The sequence below is a fragment of the Struthio camelus genome, chromosome 2, assembly GCF_040807025.1.
Source record: "Struthio camelus isolate bStrCam1 chromosome 2, bStrCam1.hap1, whole genome shotgun sequence".
NCBI classification, from domain to species: domain Eukaryota; kingdom Metazoa; phylum Chordata; class Aves; order Struthioniformes; family Struthionidae; genus Struthio; species Struthio camelus.
Window position 1 is genome coordinate 142,881,583 of NC_090943.1, and position 20,905 is coordinate 142,902,487.

General features: G+C 36.6%; 1 protein-coding gene across 4 annotated transcripts in view; it reads left to right on the forward strand.

Moving 5' to 3' along the window:
• Window positions 1-19,345, forward strand: part of TRAPPC8 (trafficking protein particle complex subunit 8) — a 52,995-nt gene extending 33,650 nt beyond the window's left edge. For 2 of the 4 annotated variants that reach the window (XM_009683052.2, XM_009683054.2), the window contains 10 exons: window positions 619-766; window positions 2,109-2,205; window positions 3,015-3,083; window positions 3,201-3,241; window positions 4,791-4,976; window positions 5,564-5,665; window positions 13,022-13,069; window positions 14,488-14,633; window positions 16,207-16,296; window positions 18,319-19,345. In XM_009683052.2, the coding sequence (XP_009681347.2) occupies window positions 619-766; window positions 2,109-2,205; window positions 3,015-3,083; window positions 3,201-3,241; window positions 4,791-4,976; window positions 5,564-5,665; window positions 13,022-13,069; window positions 14,488-14,633; window positions 16,207-16,296; window positions 18,319-18,553 (1,162 nt within the window). In that variant the 3' untranslated portion in view covers window positions 18,554-19,345. The remainder of the gene's footprint in view (window positions 1-618; window positions 767-2,108; window positions 2,206-3,014; window positions 3,084-3,200; window positions 3,242-4,790; window positions 4,977-5,563; window positions 5,666-13,021; window positions 13,070-14,487; window positions 14,634-16,206; window positions 16,297-18,318) is intronic. The other 2 variants (XM_009683055.2, XM_009683053.2) reach the window with 1 other exon arrangement.
• Window positions 19,346-20,905: the final 1,560 nt, after the last annotated feature.

Consider the following 20,905-nt stretch of genomic DNA (forward strand, 5'->3'; position numbering starts at 1 on the left):
ATGCCAGTAGGAGAAGGACAGAATAATGACAGTTACGAAAGTTAACTTTGAAAATTCTTAATTCAGGAGAATTCTTTGAATGCAACAATATCCTGTCCTGATGCTTTTTTAATAAGTGTTTATGCAGCAGATGTGACTAGCAGACTCTTTATAATTTATTTGCTTAAAAGCTCTCTTTCCCATAATACATACTGGCATCAAATACTTACTTAATTGCATCCCTATGTCTGTTAAGTGCCCGTTTGCTTTCACTAGGCTAGCAGTCCTATATCTGAAATATTGATGATGCATTTTTCTTCATGGTAACGTCTGAACTTTCAGTGTTTTGAACTGGCTAAGACACTGCATGTTTGAACAGCATGGGTTTTTAAAATACCTATCCATGCAGCATGGTTGTTAACATACCTTTCTTTTCAGCTTCCTATCAAGAAACTAGTATCTCTTCAATGGTACAAAAGAATAAGCTGTCTAATGGCCTTAATAACAATGACACATTTAAAAGTTCAACTTCTTAATGAGAGGTTCCAGATGGCAGTCCTGGTTCTGAAGAATGTTTGTATGTGTGTGTTTTTTCCTTCTCCCCTCCCCCTCCATTTCTCTTCCCGTCCTCCTCCTCAGTCACAGAGTATTAAGGCACACTGCAGTTATTTGTACTAGCCGATCTCTGCATATTCGAGCTACTGTCCGCAGAAGTAATGCGCTCGAAGATGAAGAAGGCAAAGGGGATAATATGTTGGTGTTCGTGGATGTAGAAAATATCAATACTGTAAGTTTATATTAAAAATAACTGTATTATTCTTGACACTTACATGTCTGCTGAATTTGTTACCAGTAGAGCCAGCACTGAATTAAAAGCTTTCTTAAAACCACTTTGACTGGAAACATCAAGTAAACTTTGCATATTTAATCATTCAAGTTAACGTTGGTGCTTTCCAACGTTAAGTTAGTGATCAAAATTCACTGCAGAAATTTGCTGTAACGTTCTCTCCACGTATTGCAGTACTGTGACTGAGTCTCTTTTCCTGGGCCTCCTGTAGGATGATCTATTTTAAATTCATATCCATTCTTGATGCTCACAACTTTCAGGGTGATTCTGGATGAAATACCTTCCCCCTGCCTCTTTCAGTTAAAACACTAGCATGATAGAATTAATGATAACCTGAAGTCAAAATTTTTGCTCAAGGAAGCGTCCTTGCCCTAAATTTACTAGCCAAACTCTTGAGCAGGTTCCCACAAGTATAATCCAAGTACAGATATGTCTGTGGTGTTTTAGCTTAGCACAGTGGGTGAAAATATTTCAGCTTTTCACACCACGCTATTTTAAATTGACTTTTTTTTTTGGTAAAGCTGCTGTAGATTTTTAAACTGCAAAGCAGACTGGTTTAATCCTCTACTTGATAGAATTCCAAAGCAATTAACCTACTAGTTGAAACATTGAACTGAGTGTCATTTTGTGTTAGAGGTATGTAAATTCTGATGTTATTCAGCTGCTAAAATATTGCCCAAGCCTCCTTTGAGGAGGGAGGATTGTATTATAAAATACTTACAAAGTTAACTAAGTCTGTGAAACTAAATTTTTTTGCTACTGCCTTACTGTTTCCAAAAAAGAAAAGCAACCTAAAAGCTGCTTTTCATCATGTATGTATGTAATTTGCTTTTTGAAAAAATAAAGAAAAACAGTATTTCTGGGATACATGATCTAGCGAGGTTGCTGAAGTAATCTTGAATGACTAAGCAGCCTTGTGGACACTGTTCTGTGCTGGAGTCGGAAGGCTAGGTTTGATTATAGTAGTTTTTTGATTCTTTAATCAAAAAAAAAAAAAAAACAACTTGCTAATTTTTTTCCCCTTCTCCCCTTTCCCTGAGACTTTTGTTTCCTCTTTTCATTGTGACCTTGTTTACTGGGACTGAAGGTTGCTGGGGGCGGGGATTATTGTTTGTTACAATGGGTCTTTAATCTCTTGTCCCTTCTTAACGCTATATTACGGATAATGTGAAAGAAGACTTAGATTCCAACACTGCCACCTTGCAATAAAGATTCACTAAGCAGTGCAGAACATCATAATTGTGATAAGTCTTTTTTGACATAGTCTTTGTTTCTTCCTTAGAGTGAGACTGGTGTTAAAGAATTTCATGTAGTACAAGTTTCAAGTAACAGCAAGCACTGGAAGCTTCAAAAATCTGTTAATGTCTCTGAAGACAAAGGTTTGTAGGTCTTTGTTTAAAATTATCAAATGTATGAGGAGTCCAGCTTCTGCCTGACAGAACAGTTAAAAGAATCTTACGAGGAGCTGAATTTGTCTTTAAGAATGATTCAGTTATAAAAACTATTTGTCCCTTTCAAACATACTATATTTCTTTTTTTACCATTTCAGGAAAAGTATTTTCAAAAGCGTTTTCAGAATTCATTATTTTTAATAGTGGTACTAATGTATGCGTAAATTATTCGGGTGAGGTAGAGAAATCAATATCTGAGTTGGCAGATAATTTACTTCAGCAAAAAAAAAAGTGACAGCATTCCTTTTACCTACAGTTATTTATGTCAATATTTAAATTAACCAATCCAACAGAATACTGGATAAATGCTGTGTCCTGCTTAACTAATGCAACCTTATAACTTATGAAAACGCTCATTAGCCCAGGCAAATTTAAGAGAAAAAACCTGCTATTACAGTATTTAACAAGTGTGTTTAAACAACGTTATCCATACTTCACTGACCTTTAACGTGCTTGAACAGGTCTAAATATGCTAACTTCCTCTTGCATTAATACTGAAGGCTGAATTTTGTCTTCTGTTCCTTCCTTTCTCCTTACCCTCTTTATGTATAAAAACAGCTCATTTACTGCTCTAGAACTAGATGGAGATACCTTTACTCTCTTGCAGTTGCTCTGCTTATTTAGATATACTTAGATTTCATGAATGTGTTTGACTTGCGAAGTACAAAGGCTGACTTGGATACTGACTTGACTGACTTACTGAGGTGGGAAAAACATTTGCAACTTTTTTCTTTCAGATACTAAACTCGCTAGCAGAGAGAGGGCAAAGTTATGCTTTAAAGCAGTAAGATGCAAAAATTCAGAAGGTAGGTTCTGAATGTGGTAGCTTCTAACTTTTGAAGAAAGTAAGATTTAGATACTGCATGCTGAAGTTGTGACTTTTCAATGATGCTGAAAGGAAGCCTTCTCTTTTTATCCCTTAGAAAATTACACATTTGCAGACATTGTCTTTGGAAATGAACAGGTAAGTGAACTGGTACAACTGCATATTTTATCTTGTTACTAGTACCTATCAAGTGTCCCCATGAAAGCTGTCTTTAAATTGTAGGACAAAAGCAATGCTATAATGGTTGGGGGGAAGTTGGATTTTTCACTTTAAAAAAACTTCTTGAGGTCAGCTGTTTTTATACAAATACAAAATGAGATAGCACAGGCTACCTCATAATCTGGAAACTTCAGTTGCCAACTCTACAGGTGAACTACTTTCATGGGAGTGTACGGAGATATTAATTTATTTTCCTTCCTTTCAGACTCTTTAAGGCAGTTCTTTTCAATACTTCCCAGTCCCCTAGTAATCTAATAGGGATCTGTGGATGTTAGATTCTTTGTCTACTGCTTCTCTTAATTATTTCTTGCTGACACATTCTAAAATAGTCTGTAAGTCTCCATTTAATATAGCTACCAGAACTTGAAAGCCCTTAATTTAGGTTGCAGTCAGTTCAGGAAGCTCATTTCTGCAATTTCTTAAAATAGCTGAGATTTCAGGGTACCGTGCCCTTTTAATCTATTTAAGCCCTCAAGTATTGTCTGAAGAATCCTTTTAGCAGATGATCTTGGTACAGAGAATGTTTCTCCAAAACTTGAGAAAACAGGCCATTCAAATTGGGACAGAAGTCTACATTAGTGTAGTAGACTTAGGTAACTGGAGGTCAGTACTTGATTGTTTTATGTGGAGTGTACATTTTCCATCTATGTAGCTGGATTTTAAAAGCTACTGCCATTCCACTTTAGTTCTAAACTCTGTTTATATACCTATAATCAGAGGCAGATGATCTCTGCATTTTTAAAGTTGGATGAACTGCAGGGATTTCAGCTTTCTTTTTAGGAAAATACCCCCCAATGGAGGGATGGAAGAGAAGGTTCCCTTCTAGACAGTTACTCCAAAGGCAGACTTTTTCCTCTGACGGGCGGGTTGTACTGATAGGAAAAATTTCCAGAATATGCTGTTGCAGAGCTGTTATGCTTACTGTTCTGCAAAGGGGAGGCATTAGAAACTAGTGTTTCTTACCTACCTTGTTTTCTGGGTATTGTTGCTGTCAGTCTTAACAAAATTAACACTTTTCTCAGTAAGTGTTTGGTGTTGGAAGAAGTAAGCACAAGTGATGAAAGCTTGAGAAACAGTACAATGTTTCTAGTTGTGTCACTTATGTAGAATTTGCTATATTCTGCTCTCTGCTGCTATTAGCAAAATATATGTTCCAAACTTTTTTTTTAAAAGACTCCTAGTTAACTAACCTGAGGGGGTTGTTAATAAAGGAATAATGATTTGTATGTGAGTTAGCAGAGAGCTGGAGTCTGTCCTCCAAACTACGCTTGGTATATCAGGGCAGGCCCTCTGGTAACAGCCCTTAATGAAAGGTGGTTAGTCATGTTTTTAAGGCCAGTATTTAATGATTCTGTTCTTCTGTAATGAGTCCTGAAATAAGGTATATACCAATGATGAGCTCTCCTGTTAAGAGTAACTTGTATCAACTTGCATCCTGTTCTGAAAGCACTTTCTTTTTCTCTTGCAGATAATAAGTTCAGCCAGTCCTTGTGCAGACTTTTTTTTTCAAAGCTTATCCTCTGAATTAAAAAGAATACATGTGCAATCTCATACTCACGCATCTCAAAGGGCTGTGAAACAATCTTTTGATGAGGCAGTCAGATTAATACAAAGGTGTAGTGAAGTTGATTTGAACCTTGTTGTATTATGGAAGGTATGTATGGTGGTGGCCTTTTTGCATTTTCTTTGTAGTAACTTGGTTATGAAATATGAGTAGTACATATCGTGGTGTGACATGGTATCCTGAACTTTCAGGCATACTTGTGCAGAGCTTGAGCAGATGTAATTTTGTCTGAAATCATGCAAACAAACTGAATTTGATGTCAAAAAGCCAAGACAGTCTGCATAGCTGTTCCTGTATTAAGTGTGTATTACATTATTCTAGATGTATCCGATTCCTACAAATGAGTTCTAAGAATTTAGAAGAGCTCAAAGAAACAGTGAGGTTCATTAATGCTTGCTTTTACCGTGGAATTATTAGGGTGACTCAGTGTGCTTTGAAAAAGATAGTTCCATTTATCAGAATGCAAATACTAAGTAGTGGAAACGAGCAGTTTAAACTTCAACAATTGTCTGTTGAACACGGCTGAAACCATATGCATAAAATATGTAGGTCATGTTAGCATTTAAGTTTTGAACAGTACAACCTCTTCCACTTAAGTTAGTGGGAAATGAGTAATTCTGTATTATGAAGTTTATGATACTTTTCATCTGCTAATATTTTTGCTGCTTATTCTGTAGGCATATGTTGTGGAAGACAATAAGCAGCTTATTTTGGAGGGCCAGCATCATGTTGCTCTTAACACTGTTGGGAAGGAGGCTTTTTCCTTTCCTCAGAAGCAGGTAACTTAGTACAAAATCTTTCTTTATAATTGCCTTTTTTCCTAAAATGGTTTTGATTTGTTCTCACTTCTAAATATAAATAAGTAGAATAACTTTGGGTGCTTTTGTAGGGTCTAACACAAGATTTGAGTTATTGTTAAACACCTCAATTTGTTTACTTCACACTTTTGTAGTATTGGATTAGTCATCTGTATAGAAATAGCTAGGCTTAGATTTAATAGGAGAAAGGCAATATACAAGTAGTAAAACTGTTCTCTGGTATTTCAGACTAGAACTAGATGAAGAAAAAGCTCATTAGTGGTATTAAGTCAGTTAACACTGGTTATTGGTGGTAATAAAACAGTGCATTTTTTTTTTACTTGGAGGTGTTACAAAGTCAAAATAATATGAATTTACTACTATATACAATTTATAAGTAAAGGCTTTTCTTGTAGAAAGTTAGAAAATGGAAAAGCAGAATGACTGGGGCAGTATACAAGACCCTGAAACCTTCTGTTGGAAGAGATCAACTAATAACATATTACTTCCACTTCTAAATTTTGTAGCCTGTTCAATTACACAAAGAAAATGACATCTCTAACAAACTGGTGGATGCCTCCTGGTACATGTACAGCTTTCATAGCTGTTATTGTTAACAAAAGTTTGTGTAAAATATGTATGCTGGATGCAATTCATGTGTGTAAAGACTACTAATAGGCAAAAAAAAGCCAAGTTTTCTACCTGTTCAGTCCCTTGCTGAACAGTACAATCCTGTTCCTTCTTGCTTCAGTGCCAGCCTCTTATTTGTGTATTACCAATACTGGAAACTTCATATAGCTTTTGATGAATGTTCACACAGATTTGCAGTAAGTATTACTTATACACTTCCTTTGGCAAGCCCACAACATGAAAACAAATGTAACTATTGGCTGTAAAATATTACCTTATGCTATAGCATGAAGTAGTGGATTTGTTTGAACTGAATTTGTACACTTGGCTTTGGTTCATAAGCCTTTAAACATTTCACATCATTAAGAAGTCTTTCTGTTTAGTTTCTTTGTCCTATGAAAGGCCTTAGACTAAAAGGGGCATATATTTTGAGCCAAACTGGCTGCTGTTCATTAGCAGTGAAAAACAAACAAATCTAAGCCCTTGTCTCCGAAGAATCTTTTTTTCACTTTTATTAAGCGCTCTCACTCACTCTGCACATATATGTGGGCTTAAGCAATGGTGAACAATACTATATTTTATTACCCTAATAACTACCCACTTTGATATTTTCTTGTTTTAAAATGTATGTAGAACAGTAGTCCATATTGTGGACATCTCAAGTAAGGAGAGAAAATGTAGACTTCTGTTCCTGATCTTTTCAAGGCCTTGTTCTAGCAAATGGGATCGGAGAGGAGAAGTTGGATGAATCACATCTGCATTCTAAAGTGAACATATCACTGAACTTCAGATATGTTAGGGATTTGTGCTTCTTGTTGACTGTATTAGAATTCTAAATATCTGCATCTGATTTAGTTGTTTAAAGCTAAATTAAACTAATCCTGCTGCCAGTGCCAAGATATCTTCAATTTGTTTCAAGAAATGCACATTACCACCTTAGCGTTCACCCTCTATAACCTCAGTGTCACATCAATGCAGTTGATAGAACGTACATTGATTGTTTTCATTCATCAGTGTAGCTAATTCATTTCCAGAATGTTGTGAAGCATTCTGTAACTTAGTTGAAGCAAAACTGTGTCTTTTGAGTAAACAATTGAAATAAGATATCTTAAAAGTAGTACTAGTTGTTTTAATAAAGGCTAAAGTCCTGTGTCCTCAAACCTGAGTAGCCAAAACTCAGGTTTCACTTAGATTTTGAGCCTGTCGTCTTAGGACTTCTGAAGACTGAGAAACATGATATGCTCACATACTGCTTTTTATGGACATTCTATACCATGAGGAGACTAAATATACTCTTCAGAGGTGGAAGTGAGGTATAACAAACTAAGTGAACTGAGACTTTGCATCAGTTAAATATGTGGAGTGAATGAAGTAAAGAATTGAAAGAATCTTCAAAAATGGGATTAAATGAGGCTATGTAGAAAAAATGTAGTTCGTCTGTTAAGGTTTATCTACTCTTGTTGAATTGTTTTACTCTTGCATTAAGGTCACACAAGCAGTGCAGCAGGGCGGGGGGGAAAGAAATCAGTACTTCTAACTGAACATTTTCAGTATCGGTTTCCAGACGTAGACTTGTAATGGAATAGTCAAATACAGTTTGTCTTGTAAATCTTTATTTACTCTCTATACGTCATCAGACGGGTTGGAAGTCCGAGACGGCTTCTGAATATCTTGGGCTGATAGTATAGAAATGAGCTGTCTTTTGTTGACTAGACAGCAGAGGGAGATGGAGATGCATGCTTTTTACCAATGCTTTACAGAGTTCTTAAGTGATTCAGGGCTGCTCAGACCTGAAAAATAGGTCTGTCTGCAGATTCTGAACAAGGTATCACCTAGCATGCAAGAGTCTGGTTCACTCCCTCCATTTTTTGCTAATCTTCCATTTGCTTCTCTTACTTTTTCAGTAACTTCTCTTCCTCTTGACTTGAATTGCTTCCACTTTCTCTATGCACGAGTCACCAGTGAAGAAGTCTTTATATTTCTGGTTGGCAATACAGTAATTCCTGACCAAGAAGAACAGTCTCAGAACAGACATTTGAATTTGTCAAATAGCTACCTTGAACAAATTTAAATGATTTGAATTTGGTTTTGTTTAAAAATTGTATACTGGTTGGTCTCTGCTTTTGCTAATTATTGTATATATCTGAGACAAATCCTTTGCCTGCCCTCAAGGATTTAGTTTGAATTTATTCGAACTTCTAGAACTCTTCAGAGAAATACTGCTACAGTAAAGCAGTCCTGTAGAAGAGCAGTAGAACTGTATTCTTCAACAACGTCACATTTTTCACGTTCTTTAGACAGCTGCTGGTAGATTATCATTCATAGTGCTCACTCACTCCAGATGCAACCTAGAGATAGGACAGAGTGCAAGTCATAGCATCTTAGTTCTGGCTCTTTTTCTGAGATATTTCAGTAAGTGTAGTCTTAAGAGAATTTGAAGTGAACTTCGTAATTCTGCAGTGTCAAATGGGTATGCTAATATAGCATAAGTCATTTTAAGGTAGCCAGACTAAGATGTTAAACTGTGCTGACTGAAAGGCAAGGGCAGATATTTCCTCCTGCTCACCTCATTGTGAAGATGTAATGGGAGCAGGAGGGATGTGGAATAGGCAGCAGGATGTGATTGCTCCTGCACTACAGTAGCATAACTTGCAAGAGCATTTGATAAAAATCAGAATAAAACCACTGGTCATCAAGAAAATGACAACAAGAAAACTCACGTAATTTTTACATGGAACCTCAAATGCGTGTGCTTCATTTCCTTTTTTACCTATATATGTTCCATATAGAATTATGAATGTTAAACTCTTAATTCTAACTGAGACAATGATAACTGTACCCCTGAAGCTTACTGGTTTTCTGTAGTTGAATGTGTGGGTTTCCTTTTTCTTTTTCTCTTTTTTCCTTCTCTCCACACTGTAGATTTTTGAGCACAAACTACTAGGCAGAGTAGACTTTTCTTTTTGCAGGTGATTCGATGAAGTACTTGAATCTTTTCCTTCTAAGAGTTTGGACTCATGTTCAAGCAACACTTAAAGAATTTGGACAAAGTTAAAACATTTATTCACATATATGAATTTCTCTGAACAGTCTGGGAATATTTATCCTCCTATACTTTCCCTCATTTCTACATGTAAAAAATTGCTCTTTTGGTACAAGTAGGGCAAAAAAAGCTGAATATAGCTTTCCTTGAGCCAGAAGTTGAAATATTTCAAAGTGATAAGTTGTAGCCTCTAGCAAGGATACGATGAATAGGTCGTGTAAGAAGTTAGTAAACTGAATAGATCTGAACAGATGTTCTAGCTGTAGCTGTCTGACTCAGAGTAATAAAAATTAGCGGGATTATTTGTAACTAAGGGCTGTTCTCTTTGACAATGACATTGTTAGGAGCCTGTTTTACTATTTTTGAAGCTTGTTTCCTGTTAGGAATTGGGTTGTATTAACTGAAGGTCAGAGTGTGACTGCACTGAAAATACAACTATCCTGTTTGAGGTTTTTGGCCTCTCTGCCTTAACTTAGGAGAAAGAGAGAAGAAAGTTGGAAGTACTTTAAGCATCCGTTCTCGATCTGGGCCCGTCTTCTGTATTATTTCTTACAACTGTCTCCCATTTTGTTTATTTTGGTCAGTTCAAGCCAAAAGTTTCCGAAGAAAAAGCAATCTCTAATATGGTGTGACTGAAATAACAGTGTGAGGTTGGTGCATCTGTCATACTTTTGATTGTCAAACACTTCATGCTGTCGTTGGAGATGAAAAGCTGTTTATTAGAGCTGTCGTTTCTAAATGTCAGCACGTTAGAGTAGTGTGCCTTTATATATGAAACTTGTATTTTATGTATGCGAATTTAAAGTTGGCTTTGATTTAAGTCTAGAATGAGATATGTGTCTATGAGTTTTTGTTTAGATCAGGTATACATTCTTGAAGATACTGTCCCCATGTACAGCCCTTTATTTTTTTTTGCCAATTGGTCTTGGAATGCACAAACTGGATTGCTTCCAGACAAAGCTAATCCTGTTGTGCTTCAGGACTGCATACCATATGCTCTGGGCTTCTGACTTCAGTCCTGTGGATCAGACCACTGCTGGGCCAAAGTAAAATTTATGAAACTGTGTGGATGCTGACCTCTTGGTAATAGTTGTTTAGCTTCACAAATGGAATCATTTTGGGTTGCACTGCTGCTTAATACAGATGTAGCTTAGTGGAGCTACAACAGTGTGGTTGGAAGTAGGAATTCCTGAGAGGCATGAGAAGTGTAGGTTTCGAGTAACTTTTCTAATGACGAGTCTTTAGAACTGACATCCTGTGCTAGTTCAGTGTTTTGTATGGAGTATGTGGGGAAATACTTGAATTCAACGTAGGTTGTTGGAATGGATTTAAGACACTCTTTAAACAAACTTACTGAAGGGAAAGCAAGATTCTTAAGGGGAAACATAAGAGCTGAAGTACACATTTTCACACTGAGTTAATGTATCCATTACCGCATCAGTCTGAGGACTGGCTTTCCTTATTGTCATATGAATAAAGTATTTTGAATAGCTGACAAACTGGCACCTACTTCTTTATGAAGTGTTGTACTCTAGAGCTACACTACTTCTGTGTCTTAAAATGCATGCTTAAACGTTAATTGCTGTCTCAGTAAAGTACTGTTCTGGAGCAATTGTTTCAATGGGTCAGGAGCTAGAATGAATGTATGCAAGTCATATGGTCAAGAAAAGCAACTTAAAGCCAGGCTTTAAAAAAAAGGGAAATTCCCTGTTTCAAAATGTGAAAGGAAAGAAGAAAAAACTTCAGATCTCTTCTTGTCTTGTTTTTATTTTGTTGCTTTCAAGTGTTCCATCTTCCTTTCTGTACCCTTAAGATTGTTCAAGAGTGTCCTGTTTGGATTTCCTCCATGCTACGCATGTTGGTCCTTCACGCTCAATTGACCACATTAGTAATCTTTTGACTGTCTGAAATTGGTGATTTTGGGGGAAAATGCTGCTGAATTTCTACACAGCTTTGAACTTGAATTATATTTATTTTTCCTGATCTGTTTAAGAGCTAATTGACCTAATTATTGGGAAGATTTCTTCTGAAATGAAGAGAGAGTTGTCTAATGTTCTACAACACCTTGAAAAATCCTTTAAAAATCTGAATATGATGATATTGCTTGCATCCACTTGAGACAAAGGAAGAGCTTGCACTTTGAAACTCCATCTATATGTTATGGGCAGACCTGTCTGTCACATCTGTGATATAATGCAGAGATACTTTGAATTGGGTATAAATTTTTAACTTTCCCAACTTTAATTAGCATAGTAGTTCAGTTGCATGAGAAATCTAAAACCGTTGTGAATAATATGCAATGCTAGCAATTCAAAGTAAGAGTAATACATGACTTTGAAGTAAGGTAGCAAAAATCAGACTCTAAAGTTCCTGGCTTTTTTTTGTAACTAATGAAAAAGTGATAATGTGAAGATTTTACTTGGAACAGTGTGAAGATTTTACTTGGAACAGTAAGCATATGTCTAGTTTTAGGTGTATATGTCTGAAGCTGGCCTTTGTAGATGAGGATCACTCATGCAGCAAAAATTTCTTGAAAACAAACAACTTTCCTAACATTAATTATACAGGCTTGCAGTGTTGGAAAGCAATTGTACGAAAGAGTCAGTAGCAAGAGAGCCATGTCTCTTCCACGTTTCCATTTTAAAAACAACAAACAAACAAAAAACCCCGGATATACACACACGGAACTGTAGAACAAGAACAAAAAAAATTGCCCACAATTCTTCCTAACTCCTGTTATGGTCCTGTCCAACCAAGTCCATCTGTACTATTATCAGTGTGGATGCATGAGACCTTCAAATATACCTTAACAGTTTTTGAAAGGGAGTATCTTAACCAGTGTTGTGCCCTTCTTGTCTAAAATATATGGTGCTTGTTGTGTACTGGAGCCTGTAGCACTTCTGGAGGCTTTGCAAGGAACCTTAATGGGTCAGCAGGATGACCTTAGATGTCAGAGCTTTGTTTTTGCCTTTAAAGGGGCAGTACTCCATTTGGACTGGTATTCTAGGAGTGCCTTCAGCAACAAAATTCCACCATTTGATTCTTGTTTTTTGTTTTACCTTGTTTCTAATAGTAAGTGACTGTGAAAGTCTTGGAACTTGAGGCTGTTACCTGCTTGGTGCATGTTCTTCAGGGGAGGGTGCAGGTGCCCAAATGGGTATGGGTATCTTTTTTTTTTTGTAGCCTTGATTCAGTTTCCCAAGTTCCAGCATAGGGAAGGAGTCTAATGAATCCTTAAACTTAGCATTACTTATTAGCTCCTTGATTTATATGCAGATTTTTCTGGTTACTGTTTGGAGATGCTTAATTTTCTCCTGAAGCATTACCTAAGAGAATCATATGCTAAATGTTACTTTTTTAATTGTTAATTTTTTTAGCCTGTGTTTTAGATGAAAATATAAATTGCTAGATTTTGAGTAACCCAACTTAGGGGAAGACATCTTTATCAGAGTCTGACCTCTGGGGCCTGACCTGAATTAAGACTTCTCTGTGATGGTAAACTGTTAATCTTACTACTTTCCAGTCCTTCGGTAGAAATGTAATATTAGAAATAAAGGTTTGAAACGTTAAAGGCATTCTACCTTCTCATCAATAAATGTTCCTGCTGCTGTTCATGATGTTATTGTCTGTTTGTAGAGATAAACCTTCATATCTGTCTCTTGTAGGGTTTAAAAAAAATACTCGGGAGTTCTGATTGGGAGGACTTGGAACAGGTAATTCACTCTAGGGAAAACTACAGCATGTAGGATATTGGACGTGTTGTTAAAAAGGGCATTGAATAATCAGTTGGATACTTTCAGGGGACAGATCAATTTCAATGAAAACCTATAATCTAAGCTTATTAACTTAGGTAATATCTAATCTCTGACCAGTGTTTTTCATGCTGTCAGCTTCCATCAAGTTAAATATCCATAGGACAGAGGAGAAAAACCAAATTCAACGCTTACCAGATATATTTCACAGTAACAGTGAAATCTTTCTTGTCTCAAATGACGTTTTAAGAAAGTTCCAATTCCTTTTAAAGGAAAGGATTGTATAAAACTTGTGATGTTTGCCTGTTATACTGAGCACAGGCAAACATTGACTGCGATGATCACACGGATTGCAGAATGGTTGCTAACTTCACTGTGGCCCCGTCTTTGTCTGTTATTCAGTCAGGTTTTGTTACCTATAGTGTTCCTTTTCAATTTATAAGGCAAAATCCATCACCCTTAGACAAAAAGACGACTGTAACACTATAATGATGACATCCTAGCATTTGTAAATCCTCTTGTAGTTTCTTTTAGTAGTTACTGCTATGTTTACTGCTGCAAATTCTTTTTTTCTTCTAAACGTGGACTTTTTGCAGAATAGACTCATAAGGCAATGATGAAATTAGCTGCTTCCTCAATAAATCCTGCTTGCAAAACGGATTAAATTATATTAGACAGTTATTGTAGTATTCTGGTGCTGGACCAAATGCAGCCTGTTTTGCCTTATTGGCACTGCATCTTTCTGCGTCATCTGACTTCTGCTTCAGAGACTGACTCTGCCCGCAGGGCTGGGTTTCTCACAGTAGAGTGTCACTGCTTGACTTGGGTTCTCAGCTGGGGACAAGGAAAGATAATTTCACATCTATGAGAGCTTGCTATACAGATCTTACTCTGCCTTGGTATGTCCTTCACTCATTGTTGGCATGTTCCCATAAACTTCTGTGTTATTTGCTTTATGTTGGATCCATTTGGGGGAACTTTGCTATTGACTTTCCTATTGTGAACTTTCCAGAGTCGACGCTTGGGTTCTTTAGGTATAGTCGTTGAACTAAGAACTGTTCAAATGCCGTCTCTTTCTTAAAAATCAAAATAAACACCCACAGCACTAGCATGCTTTTGTGAAACTTGCACCGATAGTGTTTTTACAAATGACTGTAAAACCTCTTGTCTGAAAAAAAGCTAGTAGATAAGTCATATATTGCTTTCTCATCGAAGGTGCTTAAATACAAAACACATGGGGAAAAAATTTTAAGCTTCATAATGCTGTGGATTTGTGTCCTGGAGTTATAGTTAGTAATTCAACTTATTTGACTGGATTTCTTGTGTTGTGTTGTACAGTACCCTCATATCAATATTCAACTTCATTCTGAATTTGTTAGGAATTACCAGAAACAGTCCTGCTAAAGTTTTTTCGACCGGAAAGCACCCCAGTACCTGCAAGGCCAACACCAGAGCAACTCTCCAGTCTTATCAAGACGAGGCTTCGTTATCCAGAGTCTTTCAGTCACTCATTTAATCAAAAAAGGTTAGTGTAATGTTTCCTGTAGAAACTGTTGAAATAGCATTAATTTGATATAAATCGTGTTGAGAGATGCTATGTGAATTATGATGCAGAAGATGAAACTCTTTGGTGGATGAGGAGGAAATTTGGCTGAATTTTGAAACTTTCACTGCTTCAGAGTTAGATATGTGAAATGAAAGTTTCTCACAGAAACAGTCTGTAATACTGCAGTTCAATTTTAATATTAACTAGTAAGGCTATTGAACTTGCTGAAATCAAAATAAATATTCAGCTACCTTTCCATTTACTTTGGGGAGAAAGTCAAAGAAGGAAACGGTGTAACCACTCTGAGGAGCTAGACAGAAAATAAGCTAGTGGTTTTGAGTTGAAAGAACTGTTATAATATTTATAGTGTCTGACTTATCCAGATTAGCTGGGAGTGGTTCTGATCTGTGTTGTGAGGAAAGGTGGTAACAGTTTAGGTCACTGGGGCTTGTCTCCTGGAAGAATCTCAAAATTAACCCCTGTCAGAAAGCAGACTGCTAGAGTGAATTAGTTGCAACCAGTACAAGTCTTGATTCTTTCACGACTAAAGGGAACTGAGCAAAGTGTACTGATTCACTTCCAAATAGGAAATGAATTATACTCTAAGCACGAAGATAACCTATTCAGGTTTGTGTTGTTTAGTATGAGAACTCTTATGTTCCACTCATACTTATTTTAATATCAGTTAATGTAATTAAGTTGCCAAAACAGAATTTTCTTTATGAAGTGGCTTATTTTGATAACTATTATAACTTGGTACTAGAACAACACATACTTTTGTCTTATTCATTATCATTTCCAGTGTGAATTTCTTTTTTTTTCTTGTAGGTCAGGTTTAGGATATTTAAAGAGTTAAGCAAAGACAAGGAATTCCAGTGGTGCAAACAGTTTGATGCATAAATAAAGCTGTTTCAGCTGCAGTAGTTCATGCAACTGTCTACAACAGTCTCGGGTCCTTCTGGCTGCGATGTTACTTATAAAAACAATCATATTAATTCTGTGTATGCAAAATATCAATGGACTGCATTAGCTATCACTCTGAATATAGCTTAAATTAACACCAAATGTGCATGTGCTGTCTCAGCTTCTGTTGGGCATTGTTCTGGCTAAAACTTTAAGGTGTCAGATATAAGTTAATTATTCTACAGAAGGGCAGTGCGGAAGAGAAGTGTCTAGTGGAAGTGCTTAGAGAACTTTTTCTTCAAGTTGTGTTTAGAACAACATGCTGGACCAGACTATCTCACTGTGAAACTTCTTTTAATACATCATTAACTCTCATGTAAACTAAGGTATTTATGCTTGTGCTGATCAAAGGAAGGTGGTAACTCGGCAGTGGCTTAGCGTTTGTCTCAATTTATGGCTTTGACAAAAATATAACTAGTGAATGAGAATGTACGTTGCAGTATAACCACTTACAACTGTTGTATAATAGACGACTACATGTTAATTCTACATGACTCTAAAAAAAATCTGTTTAAGAGTGTAGTTCAGACTATTCAGAGTAAGACTCTCTCTTTTTTTTTCTCAACTATTGAACTATTTCTCTTCACAGCCTCTGTCTAGTACCTGTCACTCTCCTTCTTTCCAATTGTTCCCAAGCTGTTGTAGATGTGATGATTGATTTGCGTCATAAAACAACAAGGTAATGTGTGCATGTTAACTAATTTATACTTTCTGAGAATACTTCTGGGTTTTAGGAAGTCTTAAAAATATTTTAAGTGTGTTAAATATCTAGAATAAGTCCCACCTACCAAGTGGTTTCTGTGAGGAACACAAGGTGATAAAGACTTGATACGGGAGTTTTCAGTCAGTGTTCAGTTTTTGCTTTGCTTCTGACTACTGTTAAGAAAAGACCTTGAATTGTGACTTATGAAAAGTTCAGTTAAACTTTGCTAGTTAAAAATATTTCCATATTTTTCCAGAAAAGACCTGCAAAGTAGCTAGCTTCAGCAAACCTACATCTTTAAACATATGTTATGGATTTTTAAAATTATTTTAAGATATCAAAATTTGTAGAAACAAGCTTTTGACGTTTAAACTTAAGTTCTGTCTCCTGAAATGTGGTGTGGTATGTCACATAATGTCACAGAACCTTAAATATTTTTAAAATCTCTGCTCAGTTTATCTGCTGATTCTTATGACTGGATTTTTGTTTGGAACTGTAATACTATTTGAGGAAAATACTAGCAGTGAGGAAACTTTTTTGTGAATTGTTTCTAAGTTTTGCTAAGGATTTCTGTGGGAAAGATGGCATTTCAGTGCCATGATGTACCACTGATAATTCTTCCACTTCTGTCAAAACAAGGGAATTTAACTTGTATAATTCAAGTGTGTGTGTGTGGGGGGGGGGGGAACCCTGTCTATTGTTAGATATAATGCTCATTGCACTGGTACCACATAATAGACTTGGTGGCAACCCTGATTGAGTAATCACGGGCAGGGGAGAAAAACAGGTTATGAAAGACGCTGAGATAACTGTAATCACAGGGAGCGCTTGCTCCCTTTCAGCAGTCTGTCCATACAAGTAGAAATTGAAAGCTTGAGGTGTAATACACAGGTTCGGAAATAGAGAAGACTGAAGTCTATTTTATTTATAAGCTAAAAGTAGGAAGCTATGCACTACTCTGGTGTGTTTACACAAGGTGGGTCCTCTGCAGCAGCATTGTAAGGCAAAGCTCTCTCAGGGTAGGGCAGCCATGTGCCTTGAATTCTGAGAAATATTCATATGAGGTGTCTAAAGCAGTGTATATCCATCTTGACTATTTCTGTATATGTGCTTTGATTTAACTCTACCTCATAGGGCAGACCTTAGGATGCCTTATCTAGGAATTTCTGGGCCTGTGATAACTTGGATCTCATGAGTAGGTCTGTTGTTAGCATTTGTGCCAGTTCTATAAAAAGCTGGGAATTCACTGGAATTCATAATTTCTTAGCGTGTATGTATATTAGGAACCAAATAAATGTTTTAAAGATTTATACTGATCCATCTGAGCCAAGGGGAGAGCAGCAGTAAGGCAGTATGTGAAGTGGGAGTCAGAGGTAAGAAGGTGGGAAGTATTTGGGGAAGAAGTAAGGACCTGGAGTTAAATGAGGCTGATAGGTACAAGTGGAGATCCCTCAAGATACCAAAGGGTGGCTGTAGGAAGTCTGGCTGTGTCTGTGCGCTTCTGGAAGGAGTATGAAGGACATACAGACTTTTTTCTAGAGCTGCATTTAGCATCTTGGTAAGTTTCAAGTGCAGTTCTGTGTGTACCTATGCTTGCAGTTTTTAATCTTAAGTCTAACTTTCCCTTGCTACAAAAACTTTGACCTTTTAAAGATAGCTATGAAAAAAAAAAGACGATAGTGCATGTGCGGAAGGACTTGAATAAATTATACGTAGGCAGTCAAAAGGACTCTCACTTTCCAAGATGTGCAAAGAAAGTTGACAGTGAGACCTTTCACATCTAAAGACTGCCAAAATAACAGCTTGCATTTCCAATTCCTGGCTTTTGAGAGAGGATTTGCAGCAAGCATAGATGAGCACTTCCTTTATAAGGGGCAGAACACAGATGCCAAGAGCATCCTGAAATCCTTGGAAGCCTGTAAAGTTGAAGGATTTAGGTAAAATGGTAATATATGTTTCAGAAGGAGGAGAAATAGACTTTGTTACCTTCTCTTTCAGCCCAGAAGCGCTAGAAATCCATGGTTCTTTTACATGGCTTGGACAAACGCAGTACAAGCTTCAACTTAAAAGCCAGGAAGTCTACAGCTTGCAGCTGAAAGCTTGCTTCGTTCATACTGGCGTCTATAATCTTGGAACTCCTCGGGTATTTGCCAAGCTAGCGGACCAAGTGACTTTGTTTGAAACAAGCCAGCAGAACTCCATGCCTGCACTGATCATTATCAATAATATCTGACCACTTCCTGAAAAATCATACTAAAAGACAAAATAAATGGGATTCTTTTCTTGCTGACTGATGTTTGCTGCGGTTCTCGGAAACTGCACCTCAACATCTATCTTGTTACTAAAGATTGTGTAGGAAAGAAACTAGCAAAATACTCAGACTACTTGTCAGTTTATTTCTTAATGCAACGCACGTTGGACTGAAAATACATATATCCTTTTATAATGTATTTCTCTGGCAACTAAGATATTCATAAGTCAAAATACTCTAACTCCAAATCTGAACATACTTCTGTCCTATGCCCTGTCAAAAATGCAGTTTGACTGCTGTTTAACTTCCAGCATGGTGTGTTTAATATTTGTGACTGTATTAGGATATGGTTCAGGAAGAAACCCTAACTGGCTTTTTCCTGGCATAAGCCATTAGTCATGATAAATTCCAGCCTTACTGTGAAGTTCGATAGGGTGTCTCAAATCTGCTTTTCAGTTTTTTTAAATTAGTTTAAGATTTTGTTTAGAGTTTTCATGTTTATGAAAGCTGATCACCTTTCAAGGTTTACATACAAGTCCACCTAAGATGTTTCAAAAATAATTTTTCAACCAGTTTGAGTATTTTCTCATTCATCTCAGCACAGAATGCACTATTTCACAACCATGAGATTGTCATTTAAATTGTCACTTGCTTTATTATGTAACTATAACAATTGATCTGTTTTAAAAAAAATCTACTCGATTTTCAAGAAATGTATTATATTTATAACAAATGTACTGTAAATAGAATAAAACATGCACCATAGTCACTGTATAGACTTGCCTTTTTTGCTTCCTTTGTATAGCTGTAGCAGAATCTACAGGTACTGATTTTATGCAGAAATTCAGCTCTGTACTGTGTTCATACTGGTTCTCTTATTTCAGGTGAGGTTCTAGCCTGTTGTCATGTGTAATGTTGAGGTAAGTTGAAAGTTGTGGTGGTTGCTGTGCTTGTCTTTTGAGTTCTTATACGGTGTTCCCTGGTACAGCCCTCAGAATACCACTACAGCTGGGAAATTTCAGTTTTCCCTAGCGATGTGCTGGGCATTTTTTAGTTTGAATAACAGCTGTGGAACATGGAAATGGTAGTGTGAAGCAATCAAGTCCAGTGAAGCCAGCTAAAATTAGGGAATTATGGCTTATGATGGGTTAACTGGGTACAGGGGAAATCTGAAACGCCTAAGTAAACCAAAGACTTCTGGCAGTCTGCTGTATCTTGTGGTTGAAGAAAGTTTCCCTAAAAGGACGAAAGTTCTACTTTTTAATGAAAAAGTACATCTACCTCCAGATGCATGCATATATATACACACACACACACACACACACATATATAAATCTAAAAGATTTTCAAAATTTCTTTTATCCAGAGCTACTGTATGACTACCTCCAGGACTTAACACTTCCTAGAAAGTCTTAGAATCTGTTCATAGCACATGATCTTTTGTAGTTGTGTACTTAATATGACTGTAGATCATGTTGATTTATGAACTGGATACTTATCTAGCAACATGTTGCTTCTGGACTTGTTCTGTTCCTCTTCTGCTATTGGGGAAATTGGAGGACTACCCTTAAGTGCCCTTCCCGGCACGCTTCTGTGAAATCTGCTTATTCTACTTGCTGACATGGCAATTAGGAAAGTACTGAAGTTTTTTTTAATTTGTCATGTTCTAAGACAACTTCCTGAAAAGCAGAAGTTGTGATCCTAACTTTAAAAGCCTAGTACGCTGTCATAAAAGACTGCTGCCATGCTGTGTCCAAGGAATGACTCTATTGTAACCTTTAAATTAAATGCTTTATTACAAATCTGCACCAGTTCTTTCATGGTGCATTTCATGGTCATAGTTTGAGAGGGTTTATTGAGTAAAAAGAATGAACTGTTCAAAGTGTAATGGTTTCTGGGGCAGAACAGAATTTGACTATGTGATTGTTTAGCAGAAGAGCTTGCAAGCAGAAATAGTTAGACCTAGCTCCTTAATGACTTCTCAGACGGAAAACTATGTGCGTGTTTGCTCCCATAGAGATAATTTTTGTTTAATGTAACTGTTTTTCATTATCTAGCCATGCTGTTTAGCAAACAAGCTTCCCTGCAAAGGTTGAAACTGTTACTTGCAAAATAACAGTATTCATTCAGAATCTTTGAGCCTGCCACACCGTTTAGAGTAGACTTACATATTAGATTGTTTTGCACACAGTTGGAAAGAAGTCCTCAAAAATGACATGATCCAGGGGAATTTTTTAATTCTTGGATATCTAGTGAATTTTCTGCTATAAAACCATAAAAATTAAGCCATTTTTGGACAATAAGTAGTTTTCCTCTTGGCATAATAGAGAATTT